This window comes from Panicum virgatum, chromosome 9N (assembly GCF_016808335.1).
Source record: "Panicum virgatum strain AP13 chromosome 9N, P.virgatum_v5, whole genome shotgun sequence".
NCBI lineage: Eukaryota > Viridiplantae > Streptophyta > Magnoliopsida > Poales > Poaceae > Panicum > Panicum virgatum.
The window spans coordinates 8,810,923-8,831,836 of record NC_053153.1 but is presented as its reverse complement, the minus strand read 5'-3'; the positions used below and the strand labels follow the sequence as shown (position 1 = coordinate 8,831,836).

General features: G+C 46.7%; 2 protein-coding genes and 2 long non-coding RNA genes across 8 annotated transcripts; 3 read left to right on the top strand and 1 right to left on the bottom strand.

Moving 5' to 3' along the window:
- The first annotated feature begins 1,473 nt into the window (after positions 1 to 1,473).
- On the top strand, positions 1,474 to 4,522 carry LOC120692519. Of its 2 annotated transcripts, none has more exons than XR_005682658.1 (3): positions 1,474 to 1,767; positions 1,859 to 2,898; positions 4,201 to 4,522. It is a non-coding gene; the product is annotated as an uncharacterized LOC120692519 (long non-coding RNA). The 2 variants fall into 2 exon arrangements; XR_005682657.1 differs by lacking the exon at positions 4,201 to 4,522 and adding an exon at positions 3,620 to 3,842 and having other exon boundaries at positions 1,859 to 3,511.
- A 4,799-nt stretch (positions 4,523 to 9,321) lies between these two features.
- Positions 9,322 to 12,025, bottom strand: LOC120688673 (serine/threonine-protein phosphatase 6 regulatory ankyrin repeat subunit B-like). Its single transcript, XM_039971065.1, has 4 exons — positions 11,959 to 12,025; positions 10,961 to 11,602; positions 9,890 to 10,881; positions 9,322 to 9,333 (listed from the first exon to the last, which is right to left on the bottom strand). The coding sequence occupies exons 1-4, from the start codon at positions 12,023 to 12,025 to the stop codon at positions 9,322 to 9,324; spliced, it is 1,713 nt and encodes a 570-aa protein (XP_039826999.1).
- Positions 12,026 to 14,700: 2,675 nt separating this feature from the next.
- On the top strand, positions 14,701 to 16,249 carry LOC120689833. Its single transcript, XM_039972259.1, has 2 exons — positions 14,701 to 15,267; positions 15,370 to 16,249. Exons 1-2 carry the CDS (start codon positions 14,753 to 14,755, stop codon positions 15,986 to 15,988), a joined length of 1,134 nt encoding a protein of 377 aa, XP_039828193.1. The 5' UTR covers positions 14,701 to 14,752; the 3' UTR covers positions 15,989 to 16,249.
- Positions 16,250 to 16,305: 56 nt separating this feature from the next.
- Positions 16,306 to 19,821, top strand: LOC120689834. 4 transcript variants are annotated; one of them, XR_005681469.1, is made up of 6 exons: positions 16,306 to 16,375; positions 16,464 to 16,876; positions 16,993 to 17,818; positions 18,371 to 18,482; positions 18,844 to 18,987; positions 19,429 to 19,821. It is a non-coding gene; the product is annotated as an uncharacterized LOC120689834 (long non-coding RNA). The 4 variants fall into 4 exon arrangements; XR_005681468.1 differs by having other exon boundaries at positions 16,312 to 16,876; positions 16,996 to 17,818; XR_005681467.1 differs by having other exon boundaries at positions 16,312 to 16,876.
- The last annotated feature ends 1,093 nt before the right edge of the window (positions 19,822 to 20,914 follow it).

The window sequence follows — 20,914 nt, the reverse complement described above, 5'->3', positions numbered from 1 at the left end:
TTTAAGGCATAGGGTTGGGGCCGGGGCATTGGATGCCACCCAACAAACAAGAGTCGCATAGAGATGTGATTAGTAATTTGTTACTTACCTGTATCGCTACTTTTCTAGCCGTGATGCTAAAGCTCACTAGAATTTTAGTGATTATGGATCTTGAACCACTATATGTCATTAGAGGGAAGATGACTTTGATATAGTAGGTTGTCTTTTGTTAAATCAGTTAATGAAAGTCTTTACATAAACTTAGTGCTGAAATCTTACTTTACTTTAATGTTGTAGATCATGTCCGCCAGTAACAATTCCGCTTTCAATTTGCGTTCTGTTCTTGAGAAAGAAAAGTTGAATGGAACAAACTTTATTGATTGGTACCGCAACCTGAGAATTGTTCTCAGGCAAGAGAAAAAGGAGTATGTTCTTGAGCAGCCATATCCTGATGATCTCCCTGACAATGCAACTGCTGCTGATCGCAGAGCTTATGAGAAGTACTGCAATGACTCACTTGATGTCAGCTGTCTGATGCTCGCCACCATGTCCCCTGATCTGCAGGAGCAGTATGAGCATGCGGATGCTCATACCATGATCGAGGGGCTGCGTGGGATGTTTCAGAACCAAGCCAGGACTGAGAGGTTCAATATCTCAAAGTCTTTCAGCCTGTTCAGCTGGCGGAATATGGCTGGGCTGGAGGTGGTTGGGCTGGGCTGATCAGCCATTCAGCCCAGCCGAACGGCAGGCCATAACCAGCCAGCAAGCCAGCCGAACGGCGGAGAGCCAGCCAGCACTTCCGCCTCCGTCACGCATATTTCCCCATCGCGCCGCGCGGCCACTTCCACCTCGCTCCCGCATCTTTTCCGCATCGCGCCGAGCAGCTAGGGTTTGCGGTCCCTCGCCGTCGCGTCCCCCGCGGGCGGTGGCGGTCTAGAGAGCCGCACTCGCCGTGGCCCTACCTGCAGCCGCGGTCGCCGGTGACTAGGACCTCGACTTCGCTCCCTGCGCCTGCCGCCTTCGCCGCCGTTCCCCGGAGTGAAGGTACGCCGAATCCCACTTCGCCATTGCGGCACCCGCAAGGATGTACACCTTCCCTTTATCCCCGCCTTTCTTCTTGCAGTTGCAGCCGCCACAGCCGACGACGTCGCTCGAAACGCCGCCCTGCTCGACCGCTTCCACTGTTAGCTCACTGGATCCGCGTCCCATCTGCACAGCTCCTTCTCCGTCCTTGCCGGATCCGCATCCCAGCTGCACATATCCGCCTCACGACGCTGCCCACACTGGCAGCTTCGTCATCTTCATCATGCTCTCCACCAGAAGGCAGTGATTCCAACCACCAGTCAGAACACCGGCTTCTTTCTGCAAAGGCAAGTTCCCATTCCCTACAACAGAGTCTTAACAGGGCTTAGGCTTCGCGATTACACCATATGCTTGTGTTCCATTTCAATTTGATCCATGTTCACACTAGATACGAATAACACATTACTACAGATGAAATGGGATGCCAAGAGCCTCGCTCAGTTGGTTGAAGTAGTGGCCCAACAGAAACAACTTTGCTACTGGGCAGACAGAGGCCCTTCGGGTCTAGGCTGGGTCAACATCTATCGCTACTTCAAGGAGAACAACAATCATAACTTCGATAAGAAACAGATCCAAAGCAAGTGGGCAGACCTCAAAAGGCAGTACTACAGGTGGCGCGACGGTTTGAAACAATCTGGTCTAGGCCTTGACCCTGAATCCGGAGAGATTGATGTTGACCCCGTTTGGGCCGCGGCTGTTACAGGGGTACTAACTTCCATCTTCTCTTCCACTCCCCTATACTAGGCATGTTCCCACTAACTGAGTACTAACACGTACAACATTGCCACATCTGCAGGAGAGTTCCCAAATTGCTGGTCAGAAGTATAGGAGGCCGCCATGCTGTGAGCAGCTTTACTAGATTTTGGGTCACACACCACGTGATCGGGGCCAGTTGGTGTCCGCTGGTGGTCACGGTTCCGGCAACAGCAGGAGTGATGACAGCATTCATACTCCCAGCGATTTGCCGGATGAGCCCATGTCGTCACGTGGTATTGGCCGATCCTCCAAACGATCTAGCAGGGAGCAATCTGTCTGCAGCCCCCAGAAGAAGTGTACCAAAAGTACCTCCATTGAAGATGTAGTTCAAGAACTGGACATCATCGTTAAGGACTACAAGCGTCATAAAACAAGTCGTGACATCGAAAATGAGGAGATGGCCAGAGTCCACCAAATTCTGAGGGACGATGGGTTCAACGAGAGTGACCTGTACTACATCCAAGCCACAAATCTTTGCACAGACAAGATGCACCGTAGTTCTTTCCTGAATTTCCAAAGCAAAGAAGGCCGGATGAACTACGTGAAGTACTCCGTGGAAATGATGTATCTAAAGTCCAAGTGATCCGAAGGAGCGCCATCTTTGGGGATTTATGATTTGTTTTACCTATCCGTGATCAGCATGCATTGTTTTTCCTAAGTTGTCATCGTTTGTTAATTACTGTGTGCTGTAATAATGAACTCCCAGAACTTCTAGACCTTTCCTGTGATGCTTGTGTGTGTAATAAATTAAGGACGACGAACTGTTTGTAATTGATTTGTATGCTGGTTTGTGATATTGTTTGGTATCCAGCAGCTTGTGCAATCTGAACTTCATGAATTGTCTGTAATCTGAACTTCATGAATTATTCGTAGTCTAACCGAGCTCCATGTGCATTATGTCCTTGTGCAGGTATCTGGCAGGCTGTGCAAGTTTCTTCCAACCGTTGTTTTAAGATGGACAACAATGAAGAGTCGGGATGCAGCAGTGATTCGAGTGCCTCTCCGCAAATTAAAAAATTGAGAAAGGCATTGTTGTTGCTGCGCAAGTGCCAAAGACTGCTGAGAGCGCCAGAACCTGTGGTAAACCCCCCTCCTCCCATTCCCGTTTTGACTGGGACTCAATGGCTGCAAATAACACTTGCTGACCGAGGAAGGTGTCATGACATGTTGCGTATGTCTCGTGATGCCTTCTTGGCGTTGCATGATCGCTTACGTTATGTTGGGTTGGCTTCAACAAGAGAGTGCACATCTAAGGAAGCTTTAGCTGTTTACATTGTCACTTGTGCACACGGAACTGGTGTTAGACAAGTCAAAGATAGGTTTGAAAGGTCTTTAGGAACAATCAGTTGCAAGATAACCACTGTAGCAGAAATTATGTTTAGGTGGACCCAGAGTATTATAGTTCCTTTGGATAGGAATTATGCACAAGTTCACAGTGAACTGGCCAAATATGCACCATGGTTTGATGGTTGCATAGGTGCTATAGATGGCACTCACATTCCTGTGGAAGTGAATCGAGCATTGAAAGTTGACTTCATTGGTAGGGACAAAGAACCTTCCATGAACATCCTTGCCATAGTGAACATGCATGGTTGCTAGTGTTATGTGGGCTCCGGGAAGGCGGGTGCATGTCATGATGTGGCTGTTCTTGAAGACTGCCAGGTGGATAAAAGGTTTCCTCATCCACCTCCAGGTTTGTGTTATTTGTTAGTTTTGCCAACTTATGATGGAACATTGCAGTACGTAGGCCATTGTAGCATTTGTTGTGGTACTAATACTGCAATTGGTTGAATTGTTGTAGGGCGCTATTACTTGGTGGACTCTGGATACAAGGAGCAGGAGGGATACATGACTCCGTTCCGGAATTGTAGGTACCATACTGATGACTTTAAGGGTGTGGACTTAAACACACTGGATTGTTGTGAAAAAATTAACTACATTCACTCAAAGCTGCGCAATATCATTGAACGGAGGTTTGGTATTCTCAAAGAGCGGTGGCATATTCTGAATAAGATACCGTTATACAAGAGGGTGAAGCAAAATTGGGTGCTAATTTCTTGCTTTGCATTGGACAATTACTTGTGGCTGCGTGATCATGGACCAGGGTTGACTTACGAGCCATCAGAATGGGTGCGAATGAATGCTGGAGATGCTATAGACTCCGTGAGGGAGTTGGTGTCGTGGTCTGTTTGGGGGTATCCTGAACATTAACAGCTGCTGTTTATAGGGATCAAATGAAGATAATGGTGGTTATTTTGTAAGGTATGTGCAGAAGCAAGTTATATGGCATGTGGTGCTGTAGAGATACCATCTTATAGTAGTTCAAATGCATAGAAATGCAATATATTTTCAAGTTTGTATGACACTTGATTGTGGTCGCAGGCGTTGGACGAGGGCGGCCGGTGTATGTGCAACTGCAAAGTGCACTGATGTGTGCAGTTTGTTTAGTGGCTTCATTAAGTCAACGAGTTTTGTATATGTTGCATATATGTCTAATTTGATAAGCCTAAAATTTGACATTCAGTAAAGTAGTGGTTTGTTGGATGATTTTGTTGTAAGGACTGGAATTTGTTATCGAATTGTAGTGGACTCTAATTAGTCTGTATGGGACTGTTATTTGCTGCAAATGGACTGCAAATGGACCAAATTTACTTGAAAATTGTATGGAACTGAATGGGTCGTAATGGACTCTTATTTGTGTGTACTGAAATGCTGTATGGAACTGAAATTTGTATGGATTATATGGGCCAGTTATGGCTAATAAACGTTGTTTCTGTGAAATACTGTCTGTACAGCCGTTGAATGGCTGCTGGTTTGAATTCTTTTGGTTGCTAGTGGTTGCTTTGGCGCCAAGTTTCAGTGGGTGTTGCTGGTGGCGTCTTTTGTTTGCATGCGTCAGATTTTGAATTTGAATTGGCTGTTTCTGGCTGGGAGTTGGATGAGAGGTGGCTGGGTGCTGCTACCAGCTGGTTGGCTGGCTGGTTACTCCAGCCCAGCCAAATTCCGTCAGCTGAACAGGGCCCTTGTTTGCGTGCAATCTGGCAGAAGGTAGCCCAGTCAGTCCTCATGTGATCAAAATGATTGGTTACATTGAGACTTTGGACAGACTTGGTTCTGAACTTCACCAAGACTTGGCTACTGATGTTATTCTCCAGTCGCTCCCGGCGAGCTATGAGCCTTTTATCATGAACTTTCAGATGAATGGCTTGGATAAAACATTGAGTGAGTTGCATGGGATGCTAAAGATAGCAGAGGAGAGCATTAAGAAGAATCCCAATCATGTGATGATGATTCAGAAGGGGAACAAAAAGAGGAAGCGTTGGACTCCTCCTAATCCCAAAGGTAAAGGCAAGGAAAAGAGTTCCGGTGGTGAGTCCTCGGGCTCTAAGCTAAAGCCAGCACCTAAGGCCAAATCTGGCCCTACTTCTGAAGATGAATGCTTCCACTGTCATGAAAAGGGACATTGGTCTAGGAACTGCAAGAAGTACTTGGAAGAAAAGAAGAAGAAGAAGGGAAGTGAGACTTCCACTTCAGGTATAAATGTTATAGAAATAAATATTGCATTATCTTCTAGTGAATCATGGGTATTTGATACTGGATCGATGATTCACACTTGCAAATCGTTGCAGGGTCTAAGTGAGACTAGAAGATTTGCAAGAGGCGAGTTGGACGTTCGTGTCGGCAATGGCGCAAAGGTTGCGGTGTTGGTGGTCGGCACCTACCACTTGTCTCTACCCTCCGGATTAGTTTTGGAATTAAATAATTGTTATTGCATTCCTGCTTTGAGCAAGAACATTATTTCTTCTTCATGTTTGGAAGAAGTTGGTGATTTTTAGATTGTAATAGAGAACAAACGTTATTCTATCTTTTGCAATGGTATTTTTTATGCTCATTGTCCATTGGTGAATGGATTATATGTTCTTGATCTTGAGGATAAATCTGTCTGTAACCTTAATACTAAGAGGCTTAGACCAAATGATTTGAATCCCACTTTTATTTGGCATTGTCGCTTAGGTCATATAAATGAGAAACGCATTGAACAACTCCATAAAGATGGATTGTTAAGCTCATTTGATTTTAAATCATTTGACACATATGAGTCTTGTTTGCTTGGAAAGATGACCAAAGCGTCTTTCACTGGTCATAGTGAGAGGGCGAGTGACTTATTGAGACTTGTACATACCGATGTATGTGGACCAATGAGCTCAATAGCCAGAGGTGGTTTTCAGTACTTCATTACTTTCACTGATGACTTTAGTAGATATGGCTATATCTACTTAATGAGGCACAAGTCTGAATCGTTTGAAAATTTCAAAAAATTTCAGAATGAAGTACAAAATCAATTAGGCAAGACAATTAAATTTCTGCGATCTGATCGTGGAGGAGAATATTTGAGCCTTGAATTTGGTGATCATTTGAAGCAATGTGGAATTATTCCGCAGCTAACTCCGCCCGGAACACCTCGATGGAATGGGGTATCCGAACGGAGGAACCGAACCTTGTTGGACATGGTTAGGTCCATGACGAGCCAAGCTGATCTTCCATTGTCATTTTGGGGTTACGCTCTTGAAACTGCTGCGTTCACACTGAATAGGGTTCCAAGTAAGTCTGTTGAGAAGACACCATATGAGATATGGACTGGGAAGCGTCCCGGATTATCTTTTCTCAAAGTTTGGGGATGTGAGGCTTATGTCAAACGTTTGATGTCAGATAAGCTCACTCCAAAGTCAGACAAATGTTTCTTTGTGGGGTATCCTAGGGAAACCAAAGGATATTATTTTTAAAATAAGGCGGAAGGCAAAGTGTTTGTCGCTCGCAATGGTGTTTTCTTAGAAAAGGAGTTTCTCTCAAAAGGATTTAGTGGGAGCAAGGTGCAACTTGAAGAAATTCAGGAAACACCCGAAACTGTTTCAGCACCCACTGAAGATCCACGGGATGTGCAAGATGTTGCACAACCCGTAGTTGAGGCACCAGCCCCACGAAGGTCTATAAGGGCACGTCGCGCTACTGACAAGCTCAACCTCCTTATTACGGAGGAGCGCCACGTATTATTGATGGAAAATGATGAGCCCTTGACCTACAAAGAAGCAATGATGGGACCCGACTCCGACAAATGGCTTGAAGCCATGGAATCCAAGTTAAAATCCATGCATGATAATCAAGTTTGGAACTTGATCGATCAGATTGACAGTGTAAGACCTGTCGACTGTAAGTGGATTTTTAAGAAAAAATTAGACATGGATGGAAATGTTCACATCTATAAGGCACGATTGGTGGCGAAAGGTTTCCGACAAATTCAAGGTGTTGACTATGAGGAAACCTTTTCGCCCGTCGCAATGCTAAAGTCTGTTCGGATTCTCCTAGCAATTGCCGCATATTATGACTATGAGATATGTCAAATGGATGTCAAAACCGCTTTCCTTAATGGACATCTAAGTGAGGATGTGTATATGACACAGCCTGAAGGTTTTGTCGATCCTAAAAATGCTGGGAAAATATGTAAGCTTCAGAGGTCCATCTATGGATTGAAGCAAGCATCTCGGAGTTGGAATATTCGTTTTGATGAAGTAGTTAAAGGGTTTGGCTTCATCAAGAATGAAGATGAGCCTTGTGTTTACAAAAAGGCTAGTGGGAGCGCACTTGTGTTTCTGGTCCTATATGTGGATGACATATTACTGATCGGAAATGATATTCCAATGCTTGAAGCCGTTAAAACCTCATTGAAAAAGAGTTTTTCGATGAAGGATTTAGGAGAGGCGGCTTATATTCTGGGTATTAGGATCTATAGAGATAGATCAAAAAGACTAATTGGATTAAGCCAAGACACGTACATTGACAAGATATTGAATCGGTTCAATATGCAAGATTCCAAGAAAGGTTTCTTCCCAATGTCACATGGCATTACTCTAAGCAAGAGTCAGTGTGCCACGACACCTGATGAGCAAAAGAGGATGAGTACGATTCCTTATGCTTCAGCCATAGGGTCGATCATGTATGCTATGCTTTGCACGCGCCCAGATGTTTCCTTTGCTCTAAGTGTTACGAGCAGGTATCAGTCAGATTTCGGTGAACCTCACTGGACAATTGTAAAGAGTATCCTTAAGTACTTGAGAAGAACTAAGGATATGTTCCTAATATTTGGAGGCGAAGATGAGCTCCTTGTAAAGGGTTACACCGATGCTAGTTTTCAAACAGACAAAGATGACTCCAAATCGCAATCCGGTTTTGTTTTCTGCCTCAATGGTGGGGCAGTGAGCTGGAAGAGTTCCAAGCAAGATACGGTGGCTGATTCGACGACAGAGGCCGAGTATATTGCAGCTTCCGAAGCTGCAAAAGAAGCTATTTGGATCAGAAAGTTTGTTTCTGACTTGGGTGTTGTTCCTAGTGCGTCCAGTCCAGTGGACCTCTATTGTGATAATAGTGGTGCCGTTGCACTAGCAAAGGAGCCTAGAACAACTAAGAAGTCCAGACATATACTGCGGAAGTATCACCTCATCCGTAACTTTGTTGAGAGAGGTGATGTGAAGGTTTGCAAGGTGCACACGGATTCAAACGTTGCTGATCCGTTGACGAAGCCTCTCCCACAACCAAAGCATGAGGCGCACATGAGATCTATGGGTATTAGATACTTACATAAGTGATTCTAGTGTGCGTGGGAGATTTTTGTGTCATGAGTATATTTATATAATGATAAATAATTGTTATTTGTTCCATGGATGATTATTTTTACATTGATTATCAAGTATGTGACTTGTTCGTGAAACTCTTTGTTGACAATGATATGATTCTAAATTATCCCTAGTTTATGTCGTTGTGTGGGACAACAACGACGTTGAGACTAGCACATGCATTAATTGATGATCATGTTTCACGGATCATGGATATGGAGATATCGGATTAATGATGTGGACACATGTTGGTGAACATGGTGTTGGATTGACCCACTCCAAGACAATGTTGGGATTGTTATTTTGTATGTGCCATCAGTTGTTCTTGAGTGTTATACCTACTGGATCCTTAGACCTGAGATCGCCATTGTTTCTCACTGTGTGTAGTGGTGCATTTTGGGGCTGCTAAATGCTACTCCGTGACTGGGTAGTTACAAAAGCAGCTTACAGGTGTGTCATGAAACATGGAATGGGATGTGAGTGGATCAAGATGGAATTTGCCCCTCCTAGATAACGGGAGAGATATCTCTGGGCCCCTCGAGATAGTTGGATTTGAAAGTGCATGGCCATGCCAAAGTGATTAAAGAGTTAATCATGATGACTAAAGATTAGTTATGAATAGAATCCACTATTAGATCGAGAGAATGGTCGAGCTATCATAAAGGTGGCACGCATCTCGCTTTGAGTTTGACTGGTATCGTGTGGCAAAGGGATCGGTGTATGGGTATATCTATAGTTTGGCCGATATGATCTTTATGTGTATTTGTGAGTCACTATGCCCTGCTAGGTGCCGCTATTGACTTGTGATTCGGAAATGATTTCCGATCACGACCACCTACACATGAACCTAACGGGTCACATACTTAAGGGGTTTGAAATGTTGGAAAGCTTGCCTGTATGATTGTCTCTAGTGCAAGTGGGAGATTGTTGGTGATATGCCCAAGAGCCCATCATCACAATACGGTTTAAAGGCCCCAGAGGATATTGATCCAAGAGGGATTAGGGTTACTAATGGGCCTATGAGATAGAAGCCCATTAGTACGCCCTATATATACGAGGGAGGGGCTAGGGGGCGACGACCTGAGAGCTGCGCCACCTCCTAGCCGCCGCCCCTCCCTCTCTCTCTCGGCCGCCGCCCATGCCGTGCGTGCGGTGCTAGCACACCGACGCCCGGCGTTTCATCCCCGTAAGTGTGGACTCCGTGGAGGCGCTGCTGCGACTGCTGCGCTGATCGGCTGCTGGGATCAAGTAAGAGGAGTTTGGTTCGTGGGACGTGATCGACTACTTCCTCTACATCGACGCGCGACTTCTTCCGCTGCGCTGCGCGTCTAGTGGTAACGATCTATGATATTCTACTCGCAAGTATCTTGGGTATATGCGATAGTGATGCTAGCGTATCCTACCCGATTCCCTTCAGGTGAGCCTATGGCCCCACATGAGCTGGTCGACCCTGAACTTGATGGGGTTCTTCCAGGCCCAGATGAAGCAGAAGACGACGACGATGGCGCTGCACATGGCAACGGTATTGGAGATGACGAAGATCTTGAAGGCGGTGTTGTGGCCTTGCAGCGCGATGCCCTTGGTCTGGTCGTAGCCGCCGGGCATGGTGAAGGTGGCGGCGAAGGTGACGGTGGCGATGAGGGTGGCCACGAGGATGTAGGTCTCGACGCTGCGCTCGAAGTACTTGTGGCTGGTCCTGCGGTGAAGGGTGAAGCCGACGGGCGGCAGCTGCTGGTTGCGGCACCTCTTGGACCGTGGCGCTTGAGCTCCTTCCATAGGTACATCTCGTAGGCGTCCATGGGCCTGATCTCGAGGTGGGTGTGCGGCTCCTGGCCGCCGTCGACCGTTCTGATCTTGACCTCGCTGTCCGTGGCGCGGTCCTGCGCAGATCTGGCCTCGAGAAGGCTGCGCGCCGTGTGGCCTTTCTTGTTGCGGATGCAGGGGTTGACGCGGCTGTCCCAGACCAGCAGCAGCGCCGACTGGACGTGGCTCATCTCGGCGGCGAGGTGCAGCGGCGTGTTGCCGTCGTCGTCGACGTGGTTGAGCAGCTCCGCCGGGCGGACGTTGCGGAGCAGGCACCGGAGCGCGTCCGTCTTGCCGCTGGCGACGGCGGCATGGAAGGCGTTGCGGCCGGCGGCGTTGGACATCTCGGCCACGTCGGGGCACTGCTGGAGCAGCGCCCGGATGGCTCTCGTGGACCCGTGGTGCGCCGCGACGTGCAGCGGGGTCTGGCTCTGGCCGTTGCGCCTGTAGGCCAGCCCCGTGCGCTCGTTGAGCAGCCGCTTCACCACTCGCTTGTTGTCCTTCTGCGCCGCGTAGTGCAGGGCGTTGTTGCCGCCGGAGTGGCTCCGGTCCAGCAGGTAGTGGTGCTTCTCCAGCATGATCTCCACGACCTCTGCAGCGCAGCGCAGCGCATTGCATTTGGTATCCCAATGTTGTACGAGAAGAAGAAGAAAAAGAAGAAAATGGCTTACGGGTGTGGCCTCCGAGCACTGCCTGGTGCAGAGCCGTGACGCCGACGGACTGGATGGCCTCCGCTGGTACCCAGGGCACGTCCACTATCCTGCGGACGATCTGGACGAGTCCCTGGCGGGCGGCCATGTCCAGCGGCGACTCGCTCTGTTCGTTGAGAGCGTGGGCGCACTTGGAGTCGGCGACCAGCAGCTTCAGCGCCACGTCGGTGTGCTGGTGCCGCACGGCCTCGTGCAGCGGGGTGTTGCCCTCGCCGTTCGTCATGGTCAGGGGGGTCTTGAGCAGCTTGCCATCGGTGCCGGGGTGGTCTGGGCACGCCTGGGCGAGGCGTATCATCAGCTCAGCCACCTTCAGCCTGCCGTTCTTGGCCGCCAAGTGCAGCGGGGTGTCTCCGTCGGCGTTCTCGGCGACGATCAGCCCCTCGTTCAGTTTGAGGACCTCGCCGGCGAACTTGGCGTGGCCGTGCGAGGCGGCGACGTGGAGCGCCGTGTTGCCCTGGGGCGTATTGGAGTTGAGGGCCCTGAGGTCGCCCGCCACCAGCTTCCTCACGCTCCCCACGCACCCGTACGTCGCGGCCTTGTACAAGGCGGGATGCCGGGATCCATGCCTCCCTCTGCAGGCTCCGCTGCTGCCATGGATGTTGCCTAACTAATTTCTCTAGCTGCTGGCTCGGCTCTTGGGTTGGCATGTACGCATGGGGAATTGCAAGAGTGGTGGCAAGGTACCGAATCTATGTACACTACGTATTTATCATGATCGATAAGATGTATCTGAAAAGAACTGATCGTGATGGTTGGAGCTCTCATTCTGTGCGTCGCTTGCACTTTTGGACTTTAACCAGCATGACGCTGCTTTTGTGTCACATACAAGTACCGTGTTTCCTTGGCTAATCAGCCTTGGCATATATTCCCTGTTCTCATCATCATCATGCTGCTGCTGCTGCTGCAGGTGGATGGTCCATGCTCAACACCAACCGACCAAGCTTGGTATCTGCACTCACCTGACCAATCTCGAGTCCGGCTGGTGGGTGATCCAAAGTCCTCAGGTGGAAAGGAAAGTTTCGACATTTGAAAGTTGAAAGTCAAATTGTAGCCAAGCTCACTTCTTCAATAACGGGTAACTTTTGAGAAATCTTGTCAAATATCGTGTGGTCACATTAGCAAACAAAGTATGCTAAAAAATAGATCCACTAAAAAAGTGAAAAAGAACTAGATCTACTCTGTCAAATCCAACACCTCTTTTCATTATTGTTTTTAAAAGGCTAAAAGTATTATATAGAATTTATCTACAATAAGCTCTCAAGAAAAAAAATTATAAGAAGCTTTGAGAAATCTTATTCAAGTAAGTTTTTTCAGAAAACTTGTTTGAAGAAGTTTCCTGGAATCTCCTCTGAACAAATTATTTTGAAGTAAGAATTTGCATAGAATTTGCTAGGAATGTCCCACAATTCCACAACATAATCATGGAAAATACTTCTTTTTTCAAGCTCAAATTGCAAAAATGAATGTTAGTTTTTGTGTACGTATCAAAGAAATCCGTGGTAAACACGCTTAATAATGGGGCAAAAGCATTTCTACCCCTGTTTTGCAACGTAATGGTGATTTTGTCCTTACTTTTTTAACTTTGTGATTTTACCCCTACAATTTCAAAACGAAGACTGAGTTTACCCCTAGTCTGTTAAGTCCAGGTAACGGTGTTAATTTTTGAACAAATGGACAACTTTGTCCATGCATTTTTACCCCTGTTTCATATGATAATTGTGTTTTTACCCATGTATTAGATCAACAAGTTGACATTTTAAGTACAGAAATTGTAGAAAATTTCGACCGCAACAAGCTCCCTGCACGACCGCGACAACCATCAGGATAAATTTATCAGACCAATTAGCAAGCTCCCTGCACAATCGCGACAAGCCGACAAACAACTATCTCAAGCATTTCGCTAGAGGGGAGATAGGCCTGCTAGTGGGGTGGGGTCAGATGGGGATTTTGGGGCGGGTTTTCGAATGGGGATCTGTTTATGTGGGTAGTAACGGGTTTAGAGGCCAATGGGTTGGGGCGGGGTGGGCTACACTTGCGGGTTGGGGCGGGGTGGGTGACTGGGTGGAGAAAACAGATCGAGATCCGCAAGAAAGCTGAAGGCGCGACACCGCCGCTGTCGCCTCTGTTACCCGGACACGCCGCACAGGCCACGTATCGCGTGTCCGATACGCGCCGGACACGGATACGCCGCGGATACGGCGCCGATACGTGTCCGCGGAGTATCGGGATAAAAATAAATGGCAAATAAACGGATACGCGGGCCGGACACGTATCTGAACATTTTTGGATACGGCCCAGCCCACCTAAACAGCCCACGAAGCACTCGTCAAGTGCTGGCCTAGCCCGTCACGGCAGCCAGCAGCCAGCACTCACGGAGCAGCCATCACTCGACGGAAGCAGCCAGCACGCAAGCGCCCGCCCGCCCGCAGCGCACGAGCGTCGCCGCTCGCCGTCGCCGGCGACGAGCCGCCGCCCGCCGTCGCCGGCGACGAGCCGCCGCCCGCCGGCGAGGAGGACTGTCGGCTACAATCTCCGGTGAGTTTCCCGTTCCCGTCGTCCTCTAGCCTTAGGATTGATTTCTTCTTCCCACCTTTTCCCTCTCTGATTTTCTCCTCCCAGATCTAGACCTCACTACCTCAGGCTTGTTCTTGCTTTCTTCTGTAGTTCTGTAGACCGTAGATGGCTACATCGAGCAATGCTAGTGCTACTGCTGGAGGTGCTAGCACAAATGCTAGTGGTAGTACAGGATCAGGATCTGCATCCACGGTTGATATAAAGGCTCCACTGTGGGCTTATGTTAACATTTTAGAGAAGCCTAAAACAGGAGGTGGCAATGTTCTCTGGAAATGCAAGTATTGCTCAATGGAGAAGTTCACTAGCTACACTAGAGTTGAGGCTCACTTGCTGCAGAAATCAGGAAGGGGAATTATCAAGTGTGACAAGATGCCATATGAAGTGCTCTGTGAGATGAAGAGGGAAGTTAAAAGATGTGAAGAACTAGTGCAAAGAGGAAAGGCACGCACTGTTTCCATGCCTACTGCTCCTGCTCCTTCAGGCAATACTAGTAAGAAGAAAAGGGGACCTGCTTCAGCATTGGAGAAAGCTTGGGCATTGGAAGACCGCAAACATTTGGATGCTCTAATTGTAAGATCAATTTACTCTGGAGGTATATCTTTCAATTTCTTGAGAAATCCATATTTTCGAGAAGCCTTTTCATTTGCTTGTAGCCGCACCATGCCTGGATACACGCCTCCTGGGTTCAATAGGGCAAGGGAGGGACTCCTGGTTCAGGAAAGGAGGCACATTGAGACTCTAATGGAGAGTACAAAGAGTACATGGGCAGAGAAGGGAGTCACAATCTGCTGCGATGGTTGGTCAGATCCGCAGAGGCGGCCAATCATCAATTTTGTTGCCATTTCTGAGAAAGCACCTATGTTCTTGAGGGCTGATAATTGTCAGGGAGAGATCAAGACAAAAGAATACATTGCTGAGAAGTTGAGGTCTGTTATTGAAGAAGTAGGCCGACAAAATGTGGTACAGATCATCACCGACAATGCCTCGAACTGTAAAGGTGCGGGTCTAATACTAGAAGCTGAATATGGTAACATATTTTGGACACCATGTGTTGTGCATACTCTTAATTTGGCTTTGAAAAGTATATGTGAGCCTAAACTCTCAAGGGATCCTTCTATGGTAGAGTTATTTGCTTGGAGCCAGCTTGAATTTTACAATACTGTTAAAACTGAGGCTAACATGATAAAAAATTTCATAATGAACCATAGCATGCGTCTTTCAATGTTCAATGAGTTTAGCCATTTGAAGTTATTGTCTATTGCTGAAACAAGATTTGCCTCGGTAGTGTGTATGTTGAGACGCTTTGTTGAGGTAAAAATGGCACTCCAGCAAATGGTGATAAGTGACAAATGGACTGTCTACAGAGAGGATGCTCCAACTGCCCAAAATGCCCAAACTGTCAAGGAAAAGATACTGAGTGATGTGTGGTGGAGCAATGTTGAGCATATTCTTAAGGTTACTTCTCCTATATATGATATGATACGTGTGGCGGACACGGACACGCCATGTCTTCACTTAATTTATGAAATGTGGGATTCTATGATTGAGAAAGTGAAGAAAGAGATATATCTCTGGGAAGGGAAGGAACATGATGAGGTGTCTGACTATTACTCAGTTGTTCATGACATATTGATTGCTAGGTGGACAAAAGGGAATAATCCATTGCATTGTTTGGCTCACTCACTCAATCCAAGGTAACAATCTACACAATACTTGTACAATTCAGATTGTCTTCACTCTTCAGTTCTTCACTTACTCATGTTCTAAAATAGTAAAATATAATGTTGAAATTGTAGATACTACAGTAGGCAATGGATTCAGGAAATTGATGGCCGTGTACCACCCCACAAGGACAAAGAGGTATCCCAAATGAGGATGACTTGCTTCAAAAAGTTTTTTCGCATACCAGAAGAATTGGCTCAAGTAAAAGAAGAATATGCAAGGTTCTCAAGTTGTTCAGAAGAATTCAATGATCCTGATTCAATTCATGATAGATGGGCTGTTTCCCCCATGACTTGGTGGACAAATCATGGGCAGTCTGTTCCTCTATTGATGAATTTGGCGATCAAATTGATTAACCAACCAGCATCATCTTCTTGCTGTGAACGCAATTGGAGTACATATAGCTTCATACATAGTGTCAAAAGAAATGCCTTAACTCCAGAGAGGGCTGAAGATTTGGTCTTTGTGCACTCAAATCTGAGGCATATGTCAAGAAAAACAGATGCATACAAGACAGGAGAGACAAGAATGTGGGATGTGGGAGGAGATTCTTTTGACACTATGGCTGGTGTAGGTCTTCTTGAAGTGGCTGAACTCTCCCTTGATGAGCCTGAATTGCAAGCTGTGTCCTTTGGTCTTGAGATTGTCAGCCTGGAAGAGAATGAAGCACCTGTTGAGGATGTAGAAGAATAAACTATGAAGCATTGAACTCCAAGCTGTCAAGAAAAATTATGAAGTGTCTGTTATGTATTTGTATTGACTGCTATAAGCTATTTACCTATGTTGAACATCGAACCATGAAGCACCTGTTATGTATTTGTATTGACTGCTATCTCTATGTTGAACATCGATTTCTTATTGTTGTCAACTTTGATATGCATTGTCTTTATTTAATTTTATTAAAAAAATTGAAACGTATCCACGTATCGGAGTTTTTTGGGAGAGTGTCGTATCGGCGTATCCGTATCGACCTCGATACCGATACGCGTATCCGTATCCGGGTAACTTAGGCTGTCGCCATCGCCGCCGCCGGCCACCGTCGCCGCCGCACCTCCCCTCCTCCGACGTCCACGGATCGAGGTACTCCTCTTCCACCTCGCATCTCCATCTCCTCCGCATCACCCCCTTCCTCTTCCTCAACGGCTCGCTCCCTTCCTCTTCTTGCAAGATGCCTCTGTACACCCCCATCGCAGGAACCGCAGGTGGATGGACCTGGATTCGGCACCACCGTTGACTTGAAGTTTGAGGAACTGCGGCGATCTGCTGCCAGCCGTCGTCAATCATGAGGAACCGCGGCAGCGCGCCGCCCTTGGCCAGGCTGCAGGAGGATTCATCGATTCATTAGGAGGACAAGATCGAGCAGAGCAGGTGGAGGAGGAATTAATCTCGCCAGTGAACAGAACAGGCCGGCATACCTCTGGAGGCCGCGCTTGACGCCGTCGGCGGTGACGTCGGTGTAGAAGGCGTCCCAGGTGCACCAGCCGAACCAGTCGAGGAACGACGGCAGCTTCTTCCTCTCCCGGTGGTGGAACGTCTGCAGGTGCTTCTCCACCGCCCGGACGGCGGCGCCTGCTCGTATAGGTAATTACATGCACATGTGGATTTCACTTGACGCATCAGATTAGTTTATCTCAAGCCTGATGCGTGTGCTTGCACTGGCCATTCACCTCGTTGACATACTCACATACTGATACTAGTAGCGCCGTACCATGCACCCATGTTGCATCCACACTTGGGGTCTTGGGGATCGGAGCAGTAATGGTGGCAGAAGTAGACCGGGAGGTTGGCCAGGTACATTTGGCTTATGAGTATGCAGGCATGCTTTAACGCTGTTGCCATACTGAAATCTAGTTTCCCAGTACCACTATTCAAGTAAACCATGACTCTTGACCTTTGGTTAGTTTTGATGAGCATCCAGAGCGACACCATCATCATGCTCTTAACACTAACCAAAATGGTACCTGAAAACATTAACTTGGATTAGAATATAGTACTAGTAGTAATGTGGTGGGATTAAACTTATTGCAGCCCCTTAAATTTCGATCAATGCCATGTTGGGAGGCACCATTTGGCATCAACTTATTGTGCTGAGTTTTGGTTATAAGAGAAAAAATGGGAATCCTGCATTTATTGGCTTGGAGAGTGGGGCATGAAAGGCTATAGGAGTTGATCTTGCACACCTCCAGCTAGGCGTCCATGACAACTGCAGCACAGATCATACGGGCTGTGTTTATATGCGAAAAGTTTGCAAAAAGTGAAGCTGAAAAGCACTGTAGCACTTTTCATTTGTATGTGGTAAATATTGTCCTATCATGGGCTAACTAGGCTCAAAAGATTTATCTCGCAACGTACATCCAAACTGTGCAATAAGTTGTTTTGTTTAGCCACATTTAGTGTTCCATGCATGCATCATTTGCTATATTTAATGTTTCAATGTGATTTCGATGTGATGGAAAGTTTGGAAACTTTGGAGGAACTAAACACAGCCACGGTGGTGGGAGATGAGCAATTTGAGCATAGTAGGTGAGCCATAATTATTGCAAAGAATGTTCCTTGATTAGGGAGCTGGGGTCATGCTAATTTCTTAAATAGGTCTTCAAATAGAACTGAAATCAAATTAGTATTAGATCTTCAAAGGGAGCTGAAAATTGGTAGTGTCACAAGTTCAATTCCTGTCTTGCTTTTGGCTGTGTTCTTTTAAGACAATCTAGCAGTAGCTGATGGCTATGTTAGATATTGCCAGACAAAATAAGAACTGAACTTCCACCAATTCTTTGCTTGGTATTGTATTAATGCAGTTCTAGCTAGTATTCATGCCTGACAGGCCCTAGATATTAGCATAAAGATTTTTAGTGACTAAGAAATAATTCTAATCAAAATTTTATGGATGTATTTCGATGCTGCAGTTTTTTTTCCTCAGATGTCTTGGGAGTTAAAATTTGATATATCAGTTACTAGTTAACCTGTTAACTAGTTAACCTGTTATCTCTCTCTCTCTCTCTTTTTGAAGATACAGAAAAAGCTAGCTTTCATATCAAGTAACATCTGCCTTAACAATTACTATCATTCATTCAGGCCCAAGCTAGTAAAGGAAGAGCTGCGGAGACAGCCAAAAAAGGTTATCTTGTCAGAGGTTCGTCAAGTGGTTCAGCAGATGCAAGCTGTCCATCAGCATCTTGAAGAAGCTGTAAGTTTACACCTAAAAATTTAGTCATGTCATGCCATGGAAATGTATACTGCATTTTGCAACAACTTAGTTTCTTAAAAAAATGTACAACCTGATTTTGGCTGGCTTGATGTTGGTTTTACATGCATTAGGAAGATTTAAGTTTACTGCTTTAAATTTACTTGGCGTTGAAACTTGTACCTTCTTGGGATGCTAGTTAAATGGACCCTTTTTCTTGGTCTTTGCAACAAATCACATGCTAATTCTGACTTAGTGCATCACTGTGCATCATAAGCTCCAACAAGTATCTTGTGCTGTCAGCAATGGCACGTGATTTTTTAGCAATTCCACTCAGCATTGTTTCATCTGAATCTGCATTCAGCTTGAGCGGTCGGATTCTTAGTGACAATCAAAGTTCAATGACACCAGAAACTCTTCAAGCTTTGGTCTGTTGCAAAGATTGGTTGTACACATATCCCACCAATGAAGTGAGTTAGGGAGTTCTGAGAAGCTTATCCTTTGCACGGTCAGACTTCTTATCCCTACTCTTAGTTCTTTTCAGTTAAGTTGCAATAGGGTCATCAACGCAGATCTCCATGTTTGTGGTAAGAATACTTAGTGAGGGCTACTCTCTTTATAACAGTACTGGTGGTGGCATTTATGCTATGCGTGGTAATTGTTTCCTTTCTTCTTTGGGAGGGTGGAATGGGTTTTCTATGGGAGAGTATGCCTTTGAGATTTTTAGTGCTGTAGTTTATAATTCTGTTTGATTCTTGATACAGCAAAGTCTGAAATCAGCTCTGAAGATATTTCTTAGCAAGATGTCAACTATTAATATGAATGTTTTGGTGTGGGTCCTGTATCTGAAGAAGTAGCTATTATATTCTCTGTTATTAGTCCAGATTATCTGTGAAGCTTATCAAGAATATTGTGCAGTTTTACATAGTTTCTCTCTTGTTGTTTCCAGAGCTGGCTTGTGAACTTTGTGGTTTCGTACCCTCGATTTTGACTCATAGATCAGAGAAAGAATGGAAGGGCAACCAGGCTTTTCCAGGCTCTTTGGTTCTGCATCTCTTTAGGCTGTTTGGTCAGCAGGATCAGAGTTCATGGCAGAAGTACATCTGAATGAGCAGAAACCTATTCCGAAGGCTCAGTCGGGAGGTGATTCAAGTGGCAACAAATCGAATGATTGCTATTTTCCAGGCCTTCATGATGACCTGTCTCAAGATTGCCTTGCTTGGTCAAGCATATCAGACTACCCTTCCCTTTCTTGTCTGAATAAAAGATTCAATTTGTTAATTAACAGTGGATATCTGTACAAATTGCGAAAGAAATATGGCATTGTTGAGCTTTGGGTGTATCTCGCTTGTAGCTTGATGCCCTGGGAAGCATTTGATCCCAACCGAAAGCGGTGGATGAGGCTCCCGAGAATGCCATGCGACGAGTGCTTCTCCTGTGCAGACAAGGAATCGCTTGCTGTTGGGACACAGCTGCGATTAATTAAACTGTGGATGAATATGTTGCGCAGCAACAACTCATACATAATCCACCATTGGTGGGGCGGGTTGGAGCGGGTTAATTAATTAAACATTTAGGTGGTGGTGGATTGTCAAAAATTAATTAAACTGCTGCGGGTAGGGACGGGTACATCCCCATTAGCAGGCGTAAGGGGAGATGCCATTGGCCGATCGAATCACAACAAAATTGCTTCTAGGTTGTCGCATGCCCATAAGATGGGAAACACCAATTGGGCACTGAATTCATTGGGAAACACCAATTCATAATGGAATTTTACACATAATAACAACAGGCCGCAACCTCTAAGCAGCCGTGGACATCAACACATACAGATCTCATCTCGCCCAGAATCGCCCCCAACCCAGTGGCGTCAGCATCGAACGGAGCAGTAGGGAGGCAATCCCACCCAATCGGATACCGCGAGGGGATCAGACGCAACTCACCGCGTCCTCCATGGTAGTCCGCCACCCCTGCATGGAGGAGAGGCCAAACCGTACGCGCTGGACGGGCCGCGCCCCTCCCTGCTGCACGGCGCGCTGGAATCCACGATGGAGGGGCCACGCCCCTCCCTGCAGCGCACCTGCGTGCCCCTCCCTGCCGTGCTGGAGGAGTCCGCGCCCCTCCCTGCCGCGCGCAGGGGAAGACGCCGCCGCCTGGAGTCCGAAGGGGGAGGGTGACGGGGAAGGGCAGGGAGGGCAATAGGGAGGGGGCTGGGAGGGCGCCGCCACAAACCCTAGGTCAGGGCCATGGAGGACGATGGGGAGGGGGCAGGAGTCGGACCAGGGAGGGTGACGGAGGGGGCTGGTCAAACGAGATAAGGGATGGGCATTTCTGTCTTTTGCCTCTATGTGTTTTTTCATTTCTTTTTTTCTACTGTTTAATCCAAGAAGCACTAACAGTGTTGTAAAATAGGAGTAAACGGCTGTCTCGTTTTG

Bases quoted from the DNA above. Each gene is read 5' to 3' on its own strand.
- LOC120689833 (XM_039972259.1), top strand. From the start codon at position 14,753: ATGATAAAAAATTTCATAATGAACCATAGCATGCGTCTTTCAATGTTC. The intron at 15,268-15,369 runs GTAACAATCTAC...TTGAAATTGTAG, and splicing joins GCTCACTCACTCAATCCAAG to ATACTACAGTAGGCAATGGA.
- LOC120688673 (XM_039971065.1), bottom strand. From the start codon at position 12,025: ATGTCGAAACTTTCCTTTCCACCTGAGGACTTTGGATCACCCACCAGC. The intron at 11,603-11,958 runs GTGAGTGCAGAT...GAAATTAGTTAG, and splicing joins CCGGACTCGAGATTGGTCAG to GCAACATCCATGGCAGCAGC. The intron at 10,882-10,960 runs GTAAGCCATTTT...GCTGCGCTGCAG, and splicing joins AGTGCTCGGAGGCCACACCC to AGGTCGTGGAGATCATGCTG.